This window comes from Protopterus annectens, chromosome 17.part0 (genome assembly GCF_019279795.1).
Source record: "Protopterus annectens isolate FY-2018-M chromosome 17.part0, PAN1.0, whole genome shotgun sequence".
In the NCBI taxonomy this organism is placed as follows: domain Eukaryota; kingdom Metazoa; phylum Chordata; order Ceratodontiformes; family Protopteridae; genus Protopterus; species Protopterus annectens.
This window is the reverse complement of record NC_056751.1, coordinates 749,178,687-749,197,393: the sequence shown is the minus strand read 5'-3', so window position 1 is coordinate 749,197,393 and position 18,707 is coordinate 749,178,687. Positions and strand designations below refer to the sequence as shown.

General features: G+C 40.1%; 1 protein-coding gene across 1 annotated transcript in view; it reads left to right on the top strand.

Annotated features, from left to right (window-relative positions):
* The first annotated feature begins 1,060 nt into the window (after window positions 1-1,060).
* KLHL14 (kelch like family member 14) overlaps window positions 1,061-18,707 on the top strand; it is a 601,560-nt gene continuing 583,913 nt past the window's right edge. The window contains exons 1-2 of the mRNA XM_044059607.1: window positions 1,061-1,707; window positions 2,654-3,573. Of these exons, the coding sequence (XP_043915542.1) occupies window positions 2,684-3,573 (890 nt within the window). The 5' untranslated portion in view covers window positions 1,061-1,707; window positions 2,654-2,683. The remainder of the gene's footprint in view (window positions 1,708-2,653; window positions 3,574-18,707) is intronic.

Genomic DNA, 18,707 nt, shown 5'->3' with positions numbered 1-18,707 from the left:
GTGTGGTAGTTGGTGGCAGAATCCTTTATGGTTCTTCCGTCTCTCTCAGTACTCTTCAGTGTATAACAGGCAACATTCAGTGCTGATGTCATGGCTTTCAGCACACATCTTACTTAGACATGTAGCACTGCTTTTGTTATGGGAATTAATGTTGTCTTGTTACCTTTCACAGTACTCAAGTCAAACTGGTTTTGTGAATCAAGTAACACAGTTGGCAGCACAACACGTCAAGGTATAAAATATTACAACTACACACTTCAAATATGACAAGTAGTCTTGATATTTAGGCACATAATCTGAGCCTCTAAATGCTAAAACAGCAGGCTGCATGCATGTGTTTGATCATGTTCTTCCTGTGAATTAAATATTTACAAGGCCCAAGACCCAGGATGTGAGTTAAGCATTGTCAACAACTCTTCAAAATGCCTTGGCAATAGCCTCTAATGCGCGCGCGCACACACACACACACACACACACACACACACACACACACACACTCTCTGGTTTTAAAAAAATCACATATATTTATATGCAAAAGGAAACCTGCTTACAGAATTCACTGCTGTGCTTATCTATTACTGAAAAGTATTGTTGAAAAGAATGTTGTTGTACTGTGAAGGACATAGATAAGGGAAGTGTACTGTATTAATGTCCACAATAAACTAATAATGAGATTGGGAAAGAGCTGTAAGTTTCAATGCCCACACATTTGGACCACTTGGTTTATATACTTTAGACTATCCACAGATCTCAAGAATGTTTCTTCAGCCTGATCAGAGGTATGTCTGCAACAATAAATTCTGAAAAGCTTCTTCAGACCTGGCTTCTCTTTATTAGCAAGAGAGAAAAATGTGCTGAGGTTCTAAACAGAAAACAGCATATGCCCAGAGAAAGTTTGCATATTGCAGGGAGCACCACAGATCATAAATCTATGCATGAAAAAGATGTATTGCAAATTTTGGGGGGATTAGAGTTTATTTTTGTCATCTGTGTGAGACAGCTATTCATTCATCCAGATCACAGCTAAGAAAAAAGCTGGTCACAGAAATTAGCAGTTTCAGCTCAGCAGCAAAGTCGCCAGCCTGTGAAGGCAGAGAGAAATTGACTAATTAGCAATGCGCACTAAAACTTGACGGTTCTTTATAGAGAGAGGAAAAGAAGGGGAGGGGGTGCTCAGTTTTTTCCCCTTTCTTCCAAAGATGTTTGAAATCGCAGTCATTTACGCTCGACAATTTTTACAATAGCCTTGAGCCATAATTTTGCGAGTCTCTCCAGCATCCTTCCCCCTGCACGGTCTCTCTCCACCGGCCATGCACGACCGTTTCTCTCCCCAACCGTGGATTTCCTATTACTCTCGTTACGACTCACTGAGCCCCAGGCCCAAGGATAATGATGTGTTGTTTCTTGGTAGCATAATTTGTCACACGCACATTTTTTTTCTTCTTCTTCTCTTGCAGAAAGCTCTTGCTCTCTCTCGCACACACATACACTTCTCTTCTCTCCACTCGTACATTTCTTGCTATTGCTAATTCAGGAGAACAAATGAGGTACGAGAAATAAACTGTAAAAAGAGTGACTTACTGGAGTTGGGATCAAGGGAAGCCGAGGGGGACTGAACGGATGGGATTTTAAAAAAGAGAGGCAAACAAGTTTGATTTCTTCCAAAAGCGTGGACATAACTGAAGGATCCCCTACTTTTGTGGGCAGGTAAGTTTGACCCGTATTTGGTACCCATACAGTGATATTATTACTGTGCAGTGTAACTCAGGATTGGGAAGACGGAAACTGATTTTAGGACTGTGAAAAGCAATGCTACAGACAATATTGGGATCTCTAGCGAAAGGAAGCTCGACCCCTACAGAGTTTCTTGTGCTACTGGTTTAACGTGTCAGTGTGCCAAACTTGACAAATCCTTCGGCAAAAAACAAAGAAACATTGTCAGTAAGTGAAGTCACCTCCTTCAAGTACAAACCTAACTTTCAAACGTTCCCTAAGTCCAGTTGTAGCAGGGTGGACACAAACAAAAAGAAATTGTAGTTGCTTGCACTCTGCTTGATTTGCTCAGCTGTGAAATATAATACACCAGCAAAGCGACATTATGGTTTCTCCACTGTGTCTCGGTGGAGTTGCTGAAGTGTTTGCATTTTCAGGACTAGGAGGGACGACCCGTTTAGGGTGGAAATGGGCAGGGGGTAATCGACTGGTCATTTACAAAACTGAAGCCTCAATACTTGTTGGACAAGTTGCAGCTCAGTGATTGCGGCAGTTGTCTTGCTTATTGGGATTGTGCTGCAGAGTGCAGCGCTTTGAGCAAGCATGCAGCGCCATGACCAAGGAGCACCCGTAAGGTTGTTGCTAAGGGAAATAATATCCACCAAAATTTAAGTCTATTGAGTAGTAGGGAGGGCTAGTATTCTTGATGGGACATGCGCTTAAATTATGTAATCGTATAGCAAAACTCTTAAACTCCAAAAAACAAACTCTTAAATTTTCAAATCTAAGCAAATGCTGGAAACACCCCAAGCGGAAATAAACACCAAGGCAGCTTCTAACACCATTGGCACCCTTCACTGCACACTGTATTAAATTAAAAAAGTAGTAATAAATGTTGTGATTGCTGTATGAGTAAAATGTTTGTATATTCCCATTTTAGGTGGAGAGCTTGTAAACTGAGTAGCCAGCCATGTCCAGATCTGGCGACAGGACATCTACCTTCGACCCTACGCACAGCGACAACCTGCTGCATGGGCTTAATCTGCTGTGGAGGAAACAACTGTTTTGCGACGTGACCCTAACGGCCCAGGGCCAGCAGTTCCACTGTCACAAAGCTGTGTTGGCTTCCTGCTCACAATATTTCCGATCCCTTTTTTCAAGCCACCCCATCAACAAGGACACAATCAGTGCAAAGGACCAGGACAGCGGTGGGGGAGGTGGTGGGGGTACCCCTTCCTCCTCTCCAGATGAAAAGATGCTAGCTAGCCCTCGCTCCATCAATAACTTAGTGCTGCAGGGCTGCTCCTCCATCGGACTACGCTTGGTTCTTGAGTACCTCTACACTGCCAACGTAACGCTCTCCCTAGACACCGTAGAGGAGGTGCTCTCGGTCAGCAAGATCCTCAATGTCTCCCAAATCACAAAGCTCTGCGTGCAATTCTTGAACGATCAGATCTCCATGCAGAACTATAAACAAATTTGTAAAATTGCAGCTCTCCATGGCCTCGAAGAGACCAAGAAGCTAGCCAATAAGTACCTAGTGGAAGACGTGCTACTACTGAACTTCGAGGAGGTGTGCGCCATGCTGGACTCACTGCCGCCCCCTGTTGAGTCCGAACTCGCGCTGTTTCAGATGTCCGTACTGTGGCTGGAGCACGACCGGGAGACCCGCATGCAGTACGCTCCGGACCTGATGAAGCGGCTCCGTTTTGCACTCATCCCAGCACCAGAGCTTGTGGAGCGCGTGCAGTCAGTGGACTTTATGCGCAGTGATCCCGTGTGCCAAAAGCTGTTACTCGACGCCATGAATTACCACCTGATGCCCTTCCGCCAACATTGTAGGCAAAGCATAGCCAGCAGGTAAGACAAAAACTGTTTTGGTGTGTTGTTGTTTGACAGAATTGTGCTAGCACTTTGAGAAACTAGTGACGAACTGGGTGGAAGTAGATGATAAACTGTAATGACCCGGTCTTCCTTTTAGTATGGTACTCAAACTATAGTCTCTGCTTCTTCCCTTTAGTATATTATCGGCCCAGAATTGACTAGCAGAGTGGTAGGTGAAACTCTGCCATGGGGAAATGTGTAGGGTTGCCACCTTTTCAAATGCCCAAAGTGGGACATTATTTGTAGAAACGTGAAATTTTGGAGGATAAAACATACCCATGGTCAGTGCAAAAGACATAACTTCACTTTTTTGCCAAAATAACAACTTATTCTTGCAGCATTTGAGTTGTTTATGCTATTTCATACAATATTTAGGTGTTTCACATATAAAGTAACGGTTTTATGCAACTATTAGAGTAAACTTATGAATTTTTTTGTCCTAAAATCTCAGGACATTTGCCATGTTTTTAGTTTTTTCGCAGGATACAACTGCCCAAAGAGGGATTGTCCCTCGCAAAGAAGGACAGGCGTTAACACTAGAAATGTGAAAAAGACGTCTTCACTGCTGAATAACTCTCTTACTTGAAGTATACTGAGGTTTTTGTGGCAGTATGTAAACAAAAGTATTTTATAAATGACGCACCCTAACCAAAGCTTTAAAAATATTATTTTTTATATAAGAATTCAACTCAAATAGTACAAAGAAGTGTAGGAATTTTAGTTTCAAAATATGGACACTTAGATTGCTTTGATTAAAGCGGACAGCAATATATATTTTCAGAAAAGAATATGCTGCCACATGAAGACGTTTAAAAACGTGAATTGGAACTTCTTGCATCAACACATTTTTGGGGGGGCGGGGTGAGGGTCCTTCGTGGAATTGCAAAGCAGGCTCACAGTAGTTTACTTTCTGTTTCCTATAATGATAATTTGAATCCGAGAGCACACCTTAAAACAGTGCTTGGTTCTCCAGTTCGGGTCTCTCAAATGCTTCATACCTCTCAGGTGATGTGACCCTCATTTTCAGGGACTTCCCTGGTTTTGACTCAAAATTGTAGCTCAATCCCTCTTAATCCCTCCTAAAACTGAGGAAAGGTGGTGAATTACACTTAATACCTAAAGGCAATAATTAGACTTTTAGACTTCTTTTACTACATAGAATGTACATTAATTTACATTCTTTTATTTTGTCAATATCTGAAATTAATAATATTATTATATTAAAACTGTTCCTGGTTGTTCACAATTATTTTTGGATTTATCACTGATTCTGTTGAATTTGTCCATAATTGTTTGAAAGCTATGACCCCATTATTTTTTTTTGCCTGGTGCCCTGTCTCTAAAGATTTAGTTTATGTGAACAAGCTGTCCGCCACATTAGCTGTCGATGTACAATGCTATGAATTTGTGTGTGTGTGTGTGTATGTGTCCTGTGATACTTGTGATCCAGATGCATCCTGTCCAGTATTACTTTCTCTGTCTTGTGTTCCTTGAGTGCCCACTGGTCCCTGCCTCCTCTACGACCTAGAATTGATGAAAGGGTTAACTGCAGCCATGAATGGATGACTGAGTAAGGCCTCATTTCTGTACAATCGGAACATAGGGAGGATTATTATTTTGTAACTGTGTGTGCAGCAGTTTAAACCAGGACTGTCCCAACAGCACTGTCATACAGATAATCATTTCAGCCCTATATCTTAGGCTTTCAGAGTACACACTCTCATGTAAGGATGCTTTATCTTGGTGCGGTGGAAACAGGTGTGCATAACTGAAAAGACAATATTATTTGCATTGACGAAAGAATTCTGCTGTGCAGCGTGTATTTGCAGAATCTTTTGTGTGGGTAAGGTTTTCATTAGGAATGGGTGAAAGATTTTTTTTAAGATCATTTACAGTTTTAGCCATAAAAAAGATTCACATGAATACAGTGTTACTTAATGCTAGTGGTTCTGAATGCATTGCCAAAAAAAGAAACACATTCGATTTGATCAGCATGGCTTTTGCTTGCACTGTAATTCAATTAATGTGGAGAGGCTGAGTTTGCCTTGCTGAACCATTTTTTGTCAAGGCAGTACATGTTCAGTAAGGAAAATAAAACTGGTGTGTGAGTTTGTAGGACTATAAGAGAGGTGTACCTCAGACTTCTGAGTTGAATAGTTTAATGGTGTTCATTTCTGGATGTGCTACTCGGTAAAGACTCTTGCTTGGCTGGGTCTTTCTTACAGTTTTTCCCTGAATGTTTATCTCTAAGACTTCATTAGCCTTAATGAATGCAACACCTTTATCCATGCTTTAAGCGTTTGCCTTTTTCCTCTTTGTTACTACTACCACAGAACAATATTCATTTTGAAAATTCATGCCACATGTATGTACTGCATTGCTACTCTTTTCAGTCTGTATGAATTTAAGCATTTTATTTTGCAGGGTAGGGCAGACTATAGTTGGGACACATCACTAAGCATTACATGACAGTAGTTTAACCAATTTGAACAAAAAGTTTTTTTTAAGTCTCTGAAAGTTTATAACTTATTTTTACATGCAAAAGAATGCACTGTGAGGTTTTCAGCTATTCAGTAACAAGAATAGCAATGTGACACAGGGTGCTAAATTATTAGCGTATTGTGTAACTACTGTTTGGATACAGCCTTCAAAATTATGCGAGTATGTATGAATCCACAGGGAGCAGAGGATTTTCTTGACACATAATATATTTTAATTATCATACTGATAAAGGAAATATTTTGTAACTCAGTGCTGAATGGGCATAGTTAGCAAAGGTTTTTACGTAAGGGGAATTAAAATGATATGGCCACTTTTTTGCCCTGAGCTTTATTGCTGCCTACGTTGGGGCTACTGTGGTTAAAGACATTGACTCTGATTCATTTTCAAATACAAGATATTTGGAATTACTGAACTAATATTATATATGTTTTTCTTTGTTTACCAGGGTAGATGAACACTAATCCAAGTAGACAGTTTACAAGCTCTGTGTAACACATTGGCAGAGTAACCATAGATGTTATTAATGTAGAGGCAGCAGTACAAAATGTGTTAGTTTCACTTCAAGCAGACAATTTTAAAAGTTTGATGGAAAGAAGACTAATATTTACATGCAATAACTTCATTGACTTGTTCTTGACATGTTTAGATGCAACGGAGGCTCAGAGCTTCCTGCTGCTGCTTGAAGGAGTGGGATTGTAGAGGCTAGCAGGAGAGAGAGGGTAAACCATAGACATAAGCAGAGTATGGGAGAAGATGGGGATAGGGAGATTACAGCAGTTATATTACTGCAGATTCATTAACATAGTTAAGAATGTTAAGATTTAACATTTTAAACTATAGAGATGAAATACATTTAATATCTTTTCATTTTATTTGTTTGCATATAATGCTTTTTGTGCATAAAGTTGCACTTTATTTATTATAAGCATGCATGTCTTGGTAATAATTTTATTCCCCAAATTTATAATCATAGCTGTGAAGCACTAGATCTCATAGCTGGCAACGTTTGAATTCCTGCTCTCACCTTTTTCCCAGTATTTTTCTCTTTTGTGGTAAACACCCAGTGATATTTGTTGTATAGTGCAATCTGTAGAATGATTATGCTTAGATTATCAAATCAGGTGGTCATCCCTTTATAACAAAAGACTGATGGGCAAAATCATTTGAATAACTGTAGTATAAAGTTAAATAGGACCATTTTTTTTTTTATTTGTGGACTATTTTACCTTTTATACCTTTACTAGGAATTTGGGAACCATCACAGTAGTGTACTTTGCCGTTAATTCAGGAAAAAAAACACCAAAACAGTTAACCATAAACAAGTAACAGAAAGGTATCCCATTTTTGCACAGTGTGCATGTTCGTGTGTGTGTGTGTGTGTGTGTGTGTGTGTGTGTGTGTGTGTGTGTGTGTGTGTGTGTGTATGTGTGTGTGTGTATGTGTGTGTGTTTGTATATACGTTTGCCTCTTAGCTTCTTTGATAAATTTCCCCTGTACTACATGGCAGGTCAGGCTTTTAATTGCTTGTTCCATGACTATGCAAATGAATGACTGTAAAATATTTTTCCAATATTTTTGTTTGGCTTGTTCACCTACAGATTGTTGTGTGCTTTTGAGGTCACAGGTGTGTAGCGTGTAATTATGGATGTAAGGGTAAAACAGGAGTTGGGGATATTTAGGATGCTGTGTGCAATTTGTAGTTGTGATATTTGAAGCATGTGGGGGAGCCCAGGCCATGTTAATCTTTTAAGGCATATACAATGCTGGGATTTGTAGCTGTTACTGGCTGCGAATCTGACTATCTTGTTATAGGTGGTTTCTAGTTTGGTTAAGAGATTATTTTGGAGGTTAGTAAGTATGGGAGCAGCATTCAGCAGGAATGGTGAGATAAACATCTGAGCCAGTATAGGTCTAGATTTGTTAGGTATATATTTGTTGTTGCAGTATAGAAATCCTAGCTTTTGATTTGACTTTTTGATACAGTTTAAGATATGAAGGTCAAATTTTAATTGGTCATCTTTGAAAGGTAGCTGTTAAACCAGGAGGTAGTGGAGGTAGAGAGTTGTAGGTTGGAAAGTTTGCTTAGGAGGATGGGATGGGAAATGGTATCAAATGCTTTGGAAAGTCAAGGAATAGAGCTGATACGAGTTTATTATCATCTGTGGCTTGGGCAATGTTGTGTGTGAAAGATAGGAGGGTAGGGGTAGTACTGTGCGAGAGACAGAAACCATGTTGTGTGGGTGTAATTAGGTTTGCCTGTAGGAGGTGGTTTAGTATTTGTCTATGGATATATTTTTCCAGTATCGTGGATAAGGGGCTAATATGGCAATAGGCCTGTAATTTGAGGGTTCTGTAGAATTTCTTCCCTTGTGGAAGGGTATTATGAAGATTTTTTTCCAGATATCTGGTAATGTATTTTCCTGGAAGGCTCTATTGATAAGTATAGATACAGGGCATGCTACGGATTCTGCTGCATGTTTGAGAAATAAAGGAGGGAGTTTGTCGGCTGATGGGGAACAAGGTTTGAGTTTAAGAAATGGCCTGATGAAGGAAGTTTCTACGGGTGCTAGGGAGAACCAGGGAAGAGATGAGGTGTGAGGTGAAGTCTTAATATCAAGTGTTTCTGGTTTAGTAAGCTTTTCTATTGTTTCAATGAAAAAGTTGTTAAGTAGGATTGCAGTTTCATTAGAAGGTTTGTTAGGGAAGGGGTTTGGTGAAGAGGTGTTCCCTGGAGATAGTAGTTTGTTTACTGAGTGCCAGAATTTCATCAGGTTGGAATATGGGTTGCTGAGATTTTTGATAAAAATTTTTTTTGTCTATTAGGACCTGCTTTTTTGTTTGGTTGTGAAGCTGTTTAAATAAGTTCAGGTGATCAGTTGAATTATTTTTTTTTCCATGCTCTCCAGGCTCTGGCTCTCTTGTTCACAAGTGATCGAGTTGCCTGGTTTAGCCATGGTGCATAATTACATTTTAGCCTAAGTTTTCTACTGGGAGCCAGGGTGTTAAGGGTTTCTATGAATATATTGTTGAAGCTTTGGACAGCCTCATTAAGGCATAATGTGTGTAGGAATGACTAGTTTACAGTGGACAGTAATTCATTTAGGGTGACAGGGTTGTAGTTTTTAAGGTTACAAAACTATTTGTATTGCTGGCTCTTGTTAAGATTGGGAGATTGTCTTACTACTGAGATAGGGAGGTGGTCACTAAGGGAGCTAGGTAGGGTAGAAGGGTTATGATAGCAGTGGGGGTTGGATACTAATATCCAGTCGATGGCCGAGCCATTCTGAGAATTTTTTTGTTGGTGCATGGGCAAGATGATCAGCTGGGTAAAGTCATAAAGGTTTATAGAGTAGCTAGAGGATGCAGTATTAACAAGTTTCCAGTCAATATTCATATCCCCAAGGATGATAATTTCATAGGGAATGGATATATAAATCCAAGAAAGACACTTCTCGAGTATGGGAATGTTTTTACTTGGGCATATGTAGATTGCTGCAATGACAAGTTTTTTGTGTTGAGTTAGGTTACAGGTTGGTATATATATTTCTGCAGGGCAGAAATCAGGACTAGCTATTGAAAGGGGGGGCTGGTCAGAGTAGAGTATAGATACTACTCCACCTTTTTTTTTTACTTTTATCCAGTCAAGTAATATTATGATCAGGGGGAGAATTTCGCAGTTTTGTAATATGAGGTTTTAGCCATGTCTCAGATAGGGCAAGTGTATCTGGGTTATATTGAGAAATCCAGGGGTGAAGGAGTATGCTTTTATTGACAATGCTTTGTATTTTTATTGACAAAAAAGATAGATTTTTGGAGGCTTGTGATCGTAATGAGTTATTTGTGAGGCAGTTGGAAAGGGGGGGGGGGGGTTTGCTGAAAAAACAGACCAGGCCAACTTCCAAAAAAAAAAAACAGTCAGAAAAACCAAGCTCAGTTAATTCCAGATCAGTGTGTTGCAGTACCTTCCTAATATGTAGAAATCTTGTGCTACTAATCTAGTACAGTGTGGTGAAAAGGACCACCACATCTATAGGGAAAAACAATAGAAGTATGGGTTGCAGGTACATAGGTAAACCTTTTCCAAGAGAAAGAAAGTAGTTTTAAGTAACTGACCTAGGAATACAATAGGAAAAGAAAAAAATGGGGGGTGGACCAGTAGTGTGCATGCTTACAGTAAAAGGCTGTAGCAAAATGTCTTCAGTTTAGAGGACAGATTAAAAACAACTTTAACATACACTAATTTAGTGAAAGCACTTTAGCTTTCCACCGATGCAGGGTTTCGCAGCGCAGGGCAACCAGACAGCCTTTCATTTATTGGAGGTTGGCCAGGACACAGAATAAAACTTTTGCTGAAGGGACTAGAAATACAAGGGAAAAGCAGGCAAATAATAGGTCTGAAGTTTTAAAACACTCAATTACCAAGTAACTAAGAAGATAGAGGTTGCATGGAAGGGGCACCATACCTTGTAAGAAACAGCACAATTCTTTGAGCAACACAAAATGCAAGGAAAGCAGAGAAAAAAAAAACAAAAGGTAACCGCAGTTTGATACAAAGCTGTTATAACATACATTACATTATTTTGTATTGTTATAAAGGTTATGAAGAGAAACAATAACTACTAAGATGTTACACACAATTTAGCATTCTCCACCAAAAGTCAGGAATAATAACAATGGTATTATACAGAAACACAGTTAACTACTAAAATGCCATACATGATTTAGCATTCTCCGCTAAAAGTCAGGAATAACAACAGTGGTATTATACAGAAGCACAGTGTCACTTATATTCCTCGGAGGTTACAGTAAGTTCTATTCTAATTGCCAAACAGGTTACTGATCTAAAAGTACAGAGAGCAGGTGACAGTATTCACATTAGTGACTAAAGCAGCATTTTACCTGTTATTTAAAGCCACTAGATGTGCAGCAGGTAAAGGTGATAAAGGATAATGAGGGAAACATACTCACAAGCGAGGAGAGTGTGTTGAGGAGATGGAAAGAGTACTTTGAGGGGTTGATGAATGAAGAGAATGAGAGGGAGAGAAGGTTGGATGATGTAGGGATAGTAAATCATGAAGTACAATGGATTAGCAAGGAGGAAGTAAGGATAGTTATGAAGAGAATGAAGAATGGAAAGTCTGTTGGCCCAGATGACATACCTGTGGAAGCATGGAGGTGTTTAGGTGAAATGGCAGTGGAGTTTTTAACTAGATTGTTTAATGAAATCTTGGAAAGTCAGAGGATGCCTGAGGAATGGAGAAAAAGTGTTTTGGTACCAGTTTTTAAGAATAAGGGTGATGTGCAGAGCTGTAGTAACTACAGAGGGATTAAACTGATCAGTCACAGCATGAAGTTATGGGAAAGAGTAGTGGAAGCAAGGTTAAGAAGGGACGTGATGATTAGTGATCAGCAGTATGGTTTCATGCCAGGAAAGAGCACTACAGATGCAATCTTTGCTCTGAGAGTGTTGATGGAGAAGTACAGAGAATGTCGGAAGGAGTTGCATTGTGTTTTTGTAGACTTAGAGAAAGCATATGACAGGGTGCCTAGAGAGGAGCTGTGGTATTGTATGAGGAAGTGTGGAGTGTCAGAAAAGTATGTAAGAGTGGTACAGGATATGTACGAGGGTAGTGTGACAGCAGTGAGGTCTGCGGTGGGAGTGACGGATGCATTTAAGGTGGAGGTGGGGTTACATCAAGGATCAGCTCTGAGCCCTTTCTTATTTGCAATGGTGATGGACAGGTTGACAGACGAGATCAGACAGGAGTCCCCGTGGACTATGATGTTTGCAGATGACATTGTGATCTGTAGTGAGAGTAGGGAACAGGTAGAGGAGACCCTGGAGAGATGGAGATATGCTCTAGAGAGAAGAGGAATGAAGGTCAGCAGGACTAAGACAGAATATATGTGTGTGAATGAGAGGGAGGATAGAGGAATGGTGAGGATGCAAGGAGTAGAGGTGGCGAAGGCATGATGGATTGGGTGGAGAAGAGTGTCAGGAGTGATTTGTGACAGACGAGTACCTGTAAGAGTGAAAGGGAAGGTCTACAAGAGGGTAGTGAGACCAGCTATGTTATATGGTTTGGAGACAGTGGCATTGACAAAAAGGCAGGAGTTTGAGCTGGATGTGGCAGAATTAAAGATGTTAAGATTTGCACTGGGTGAGATGAGGGTGGACAGGATTAGGAATAAGTATATTAAAGGGTCAGCCCAGGTTGGAAGGTTTGGAGACAAAGCCAGAGAGGCACGATTACGTTGGTTTGGACATGTGCTGAGGAGGGATGCTGAGTATATTGGGAAAAAGATGCTAAGGATGAAGCTACCAGGTAACAGGAAAAGAGGAAGGCCTAAGATAAGGTTTATGGATGTGGTGAGAGAGGACATGCAGGTGGTTGGTGCGACAGAGCAAGATTCAGCGGACAGGAAGAAATGGAAACAGGTGATCTGCTGTGGTAACCCCTAATGGGAACAGCCGAAAGAAGATGATGTTTTAAAGCCACAATATGCTATGAGTATAATTCTATACTGGCATAACAAAAACGCTCATATGCAGGGCAAATAGAGTAAAACAAAAAAAAACAAAAACACTTTTGAAATGTAGGTCCAGAAAATAAGTGACCATATAGAGCTGTTACCAACTAAATATATGTGTGAAAAAAAGACCATGTGTGAAACTTCACAAAAATAGCAATAAGAATCACAAAGAAAAACAATACAAGGTAGTATTGACATGCGAGTCTGCTACTGGAAATTACTATGAAGCAAGGGCAGGAAAGCTAAGTCAAAGGTGGTACCTTCCTACATCAGGTTTTTTGATTCCTCTGTAATGGAGCAGGAGTGGAGGGGAGGAGTGCAAGTTTAAGGTGGGGGAGGAGAAACAAAATAAATACAAGGTTGTGAGACAGAAAAAACTGTCTCACAACTGGACTTGTTTAACTGACTTGAGAATGTAGAAATGTTGAAAAACATTTTAACAGATTTTTTGAAAAGATTATTTGAGGTACAGTTTAAAAAACTTTAACAACACATAACATCCAATAAGACATTAATATGTCTAACTGTAGTATAATTGTGAGTATCAGCTCTGGTATTGGAAATAACATAGATGGGGGTACAGTAAAGTGTATCACTACATTTGAAATTAAAACTAAAGGGTAAAAAGGTCACATAGATAAATCATTCATTAAAAACTGCAGGAAAGACCTAGTGAAGCTAGAGTCTTCACTGTGTAATGTCTTGAATCTCCTGTAGTAGATGCCCATGGGATATATGCTCATCACCCCAGTGTTTCAGCTACCTGGCTTCTGAGTGCCCATGACTTTTTACTTGTTAAGTCTTTATATGTACATTCAGGCCATTAAAGCTAAACCCCATCCTTTGATTTGGATGATAGTTAGGATATTTTGCAGACATCCTAATTGTTGTGGGCATCAGGCTTGATTTTAAGCTCCGTGTTTGTAACATATAGTCAAAGAATTCTCTTATGCTGTACTGACAAGGTCAGAAACAGGTGGAAACATGGCATGTCTACAACTAGTGGGGTGGCTTTATTGGCCTGACTGTACCCATATAGACTTAAAAAGTCAAAAGTCATGAGCTCCTGGAACCCATGTAGCTAAAATACCGGTATGTCCCTAAGGAGTCATTTGTATATATCCCATGGGACTCCACTATAGGAGGTTTAAAGTATTATGCAGTAAATACTGTAGCTTGGCTGGGTCTTTTTTGCAAATTTATATTTAAAATCTAGAGACAAAAAGAGATTATTGTAATTAAATAATATCAGATTCCACATTTCAAATACAACGTGATTTTTTTAAAATTGCTCTCCAAAAAATAGACGTTTATGAAAACTTGACTTGTTTATATTAAAAGACAACATTTTTGGTTGAATTCTTAAGGGAAACAGTATAACACCATATCTTGAGGAAAATAAGAAATAATGTATATATTATATATCTTTATGCTACTGGATAACAGTTATCACTTTAAGTAGGGTAGGACATGAGGAGAAAAGAGAAGGACAATGGATGGGGGTTGGAGAACCTTTCATATGATAGATTAAAGTTGATCTGTATAAAATAATGACCTTTCTGCAGAGAGAACCTGTGACCTCCAACATCTTTTATCAAGGGCACGGCTTGAGGGAATGTCCATCCTGTTTCAACTGGTTGCCTGAATTGCTTGGCCCACCATTTCATACCCAAGTCATCCTTCAGTACTTTTTGAGTAACAAAAATTTTGCTTCACTTTGAGATTTTAAAGTTACTGTTACTGGTGTCTAAGAATTGCCTAAGAGGATCCAGTCTTTAGCATGTTGCCACTTTTGTATTAAGTTTTTGTTTAGTCATTCTAGTTTAATGAGCACATGTAATGAACAAAAACAAAAACTGGAGCATCAGGAGTATTAGATCTGTTTGCCCTTTTCTTGTACTCCCCTATTCTCCTGATGGCACTGTAAAGTAATTGTGCCATTGCAGGATTAGATACTCTTCTGTTACAGTGTAGTACAGGAGGAACAACAGAATCAGAAGCTTAGTAGTTTGATGAAGTCTTGCACTGGAAAAGATTTAACATGTTCACGTAGATATCACCATAATAAAAATGGTGAATGATTTAAGTGCAGAGTATCAGTTGAAAAAGCAGGAACTGAATTATGCTGCATTAGTAACCAGTACAGTTTAAACTGATCCTGAATAATGAAAAGGCAAAACATTACTGGAAAAAATGAGCAATATGTATATATATATATATATATATATATATATATATATATATATATACATATATATGTATATGTGTATATATATATATATATATATATATGTGTGTGTGTGTGTGTGTGTGTGTATATATATATATATATATATATATATATATATATATATATATATATATATATATATATGAAAGTTTGTTCTAGTTACAGCAAGTTTGTAAGTGTAAGGCATATTGGCACATAAAATAGTTTGAATGTTTTCTTCCATTGACTGACATGTTGATGTACCTCAATTTTATAAATTACCTTAAGTCTAGGTTTTCATTAGTTTCAGTAGATTTTAACAGGATAGTTGCTTTTTTAATAAATGAATAGTTGTGTGGCAAATGATTGTAATTGTAGGTAAAACAGTTGTAATTTCTGTGGCATGTGGCAATACTTTGATAGACAGTTTATAACCTATGTGGTATAAGATAATGTCAGATGAGAGGACAACAGTAACTTTTATGTCGTGACAGTAATTTGAGAGAAGGCAGTGGTAACTTTGTGGCACATGATGGTGACATCAGATTAGAGGACAGAGGTGTCTTTTTTATTTTATTTTGTTAACCAGTATGGAGAACCAATTTCCTCTGGCATGCAACCAAAAATGAAGATATTTCAAAAATAATGCGTGTGTGTGTTAATATATATGTATATATCTATATCTATGTCTATATGTATATATATATATATATCTATATATATATATATATATATATATATATATATATATATATAAATATAGCGTTGTCGCCTCAGAGTTAGACATTGCCCATTCGATTCTCAGAGCATCTTCTGTGTGGTGACATGCGTAAATGGGCGTTCCTTCGTTGAAGGTTGTGCGTTAGGCCCGGCAAGCCAGCATGTAAAACTCTACTGCCAATCATTAGCGGACCGGAGTTCCGCTGTGGCGACCCCTAACCGGGAAAAGCCGAAAGACACAAACATTGGGATGACATGCTTGACAAGCCATGCTGCTTCGCAAGGGACGGCTTGCACTTGTCACCTCTGGGCTTCCGGATATTGGCAAAGGCTCTTGCCACCCCCATAGTGCCTTTTTTAGGCAAGGCTCAAATGATAAACCTACCGCCCTAGAAAACAAAAATAGAGAAAAACTAAGGGTAATACTGCTCAATGCCAGAAGTCTAAACCTCAAGATGCTCGCCCTCGAAGCCCTCCTCAGTATGGAGAACATCGATGTCTGTGCTGTGACTGAAACCTGGTTCAAGACTCCTGAGAGCACCCCAGCACTATCAAGTTATACCTCATATCTTGCGTTCCGGCCCCAAATTCCGGACCGAACCACAAAAGGAGGGGGAGTATCCATATTCATAAAGGATACCCACACCTCCAGGTTAGTGGCAACGCACGAAGCATCGGAGACCATCCAGGTGCAATTAACCATAGGTAAAACTGCCCTACAGTTTGTAACATGCTACAGACCACCTTCTCAAACTCAGGAAACCCACACAGCCTTCCTGAAGACACTGGAGAGTATGAATGTCTCTCCAAACACCATCATATTGGGTGACTTCAACTACCCAAACATAGACTGGAAACATTACTCAAGCCCCAACACCCTAGCCCAAAGGTTCCTGGAGTTCATAAACTCAAATGCTATGGAACAACTAGTCACCATTCCCACAAGCGGAGAAAATATACTAGACCTGATCATCACAAACATGGGGACAAAATGCTCCACACCGGAAGTATATCCCTCATTGGTGAGATCAGACCATAAATTAATCTCACTGGAGATCCACATCCTGCCCCCACCCCCAGCAAAAAAGACCACAGTGAAGAACTTCTCAAAAGCAAACTTCACACTTCTTAAGACTGGAGTGGTATCCTTCAAGGCCCCCGAGCCAGTGGAAACCACAGCCCACGCTGCTGAAACCCTTACAAATGCCTTCTATGAGCACCTCCAGGAATGTATGGATCAAGCAATCCCTAATAAAATCAAGACCCTTTCCACAAAAGGCAGGCGCCCGGTCTGGTGCACCCCAGCCATAAACAAACTCTACAACAAGAGGAGAAAGCTACTACATGACAGAGCAAAATCCCTAAAAGGGAAGGCATCTCTGATCAATACTAGCAAAAAACTACGATCACTCATAAAATCATCCAAGGCCAACTTTGAGAGAAAAATCGCTAATGACATTAAAAGACAATCATAAGGCCTTCTTTAGCTATGTTAGAAACCTGGGTGGAAACTCTCAGATATGCTCAGAATTAGTCCAAAATGATAAAAAAATCAAATCACTGAACCCACAGACATTGCCAACATACTGGCAGACAGGTTCAGTGCAAATTTCTCCCCTCCCTCCCCCCCAAAAGGAGAAATATCTATCCCACCAGAGTCTAGCCTCCCAAACATCTCAGATGCCCAGGTGAGAGCTGCTCTCTCTAAAGCAAAAAACACAGCATCAATGGGACCGGACGGTGTCCCCGGCTGTGTGCTACACGAACTCAATGAGGAACTAAGCCCACACATAAGGCTGCTGTTTAATCTTAGCCTTACTACAGGATACGTACCCAAAGAATGGCGTACGGCAACTGTGGTCCCACTCCACAAAGGCGGTGCTTCTACGGACCCTGACAATTACCGCCCCATAAGCTTGACGAGCCTTGTCTGCAAAGCTATGGAGAGGATCATAATGGAACTCATAAATAAAGACATTGGGGACCTACAGACACTGGATCCTACCCAATTTGGCTTTGTCAAGGGCAGATCCTGCCTCTTGAACTTGGTCGACTTTTTCAAACAGTCACTAAGGCCATTGATGAGGGTAAGGCAGTTCACACAGCCTACCTTGACCTAGCAAAAGCGTTCGACACAATACCCCACTTGGTCATCATAGAAAAGCTCACCAGCTTAGATGTAAACCCATATGTCACAAGATGGGTTGCAAACTGGCTCAAGGACAGAACACACAGGGTTAGAGTTGCTGGTGCCATGTCAGACTCTAAGCCGGTCACGAGCGGTGTCCCACAGGGCTCAGTCCTGGGCCCCCTCTTGTTCGGCATTTATTTTTCTGAAGTGCAGGCAAACATAGGGGGATTGTGGCTGACAAAATTTGCAGATGACTGCAAACTGGGCACCATAATTGACACTCCATCAGACACAGACATCCTCCAGAGAGGTCTCATAGAAATGGATAACTGGTGCCAGAGCCATGGCCTTAAACTAAATGCCAAAAAATGTATAGTCATACCCTTTGGGAAAAACAAGGTAACCCCTAATTACCACATAGGTGGTAATCCATTAAGCACGGAAGAAGTTATCAGGGACCTGGGGACCCAAGTTGACAGTAACCTCTCTTTTGACACTCACATTGCCAAAGTGGTTAGGAAGACCTTCTACATTGCCCACCTGATCATGAAGGGATTCACATCCAGATCAGGAGAGGTCATTGTACCCTTGTACTCTTCACTTATCAGACCAATGATTGAGTACAACGCCCCATTCGGAATGTATCTTACCCAACACTTGCAGCAGTTGGAAAGACCCCAAAAGTTCCTCACCAAAAGGATAAAGGGGCTCAAACATATGTCATATGATGCCCGACTGAAGAAACTCCAGCTCTATTCAGTCGCATACCGTCTGCTCAGAGGTGATCTGTGCCTGACATACAAGGCCATGTCCAACCCGGAATTAATGGACATGCTCCACCTCAAAAAATCCAAATCCACCAGAGCCACGAGAGCAAGAGACTTAAACCTCAACACGGATATAAATAGGACGTGCTGGAGGGACAGATTCATCACCCAGAGACTCCCTACACTATGGAACAGAATCCCAGTCCATGTGAGGCAGAGCCCCTCACTGACTCTGTTCAAGAGAAAT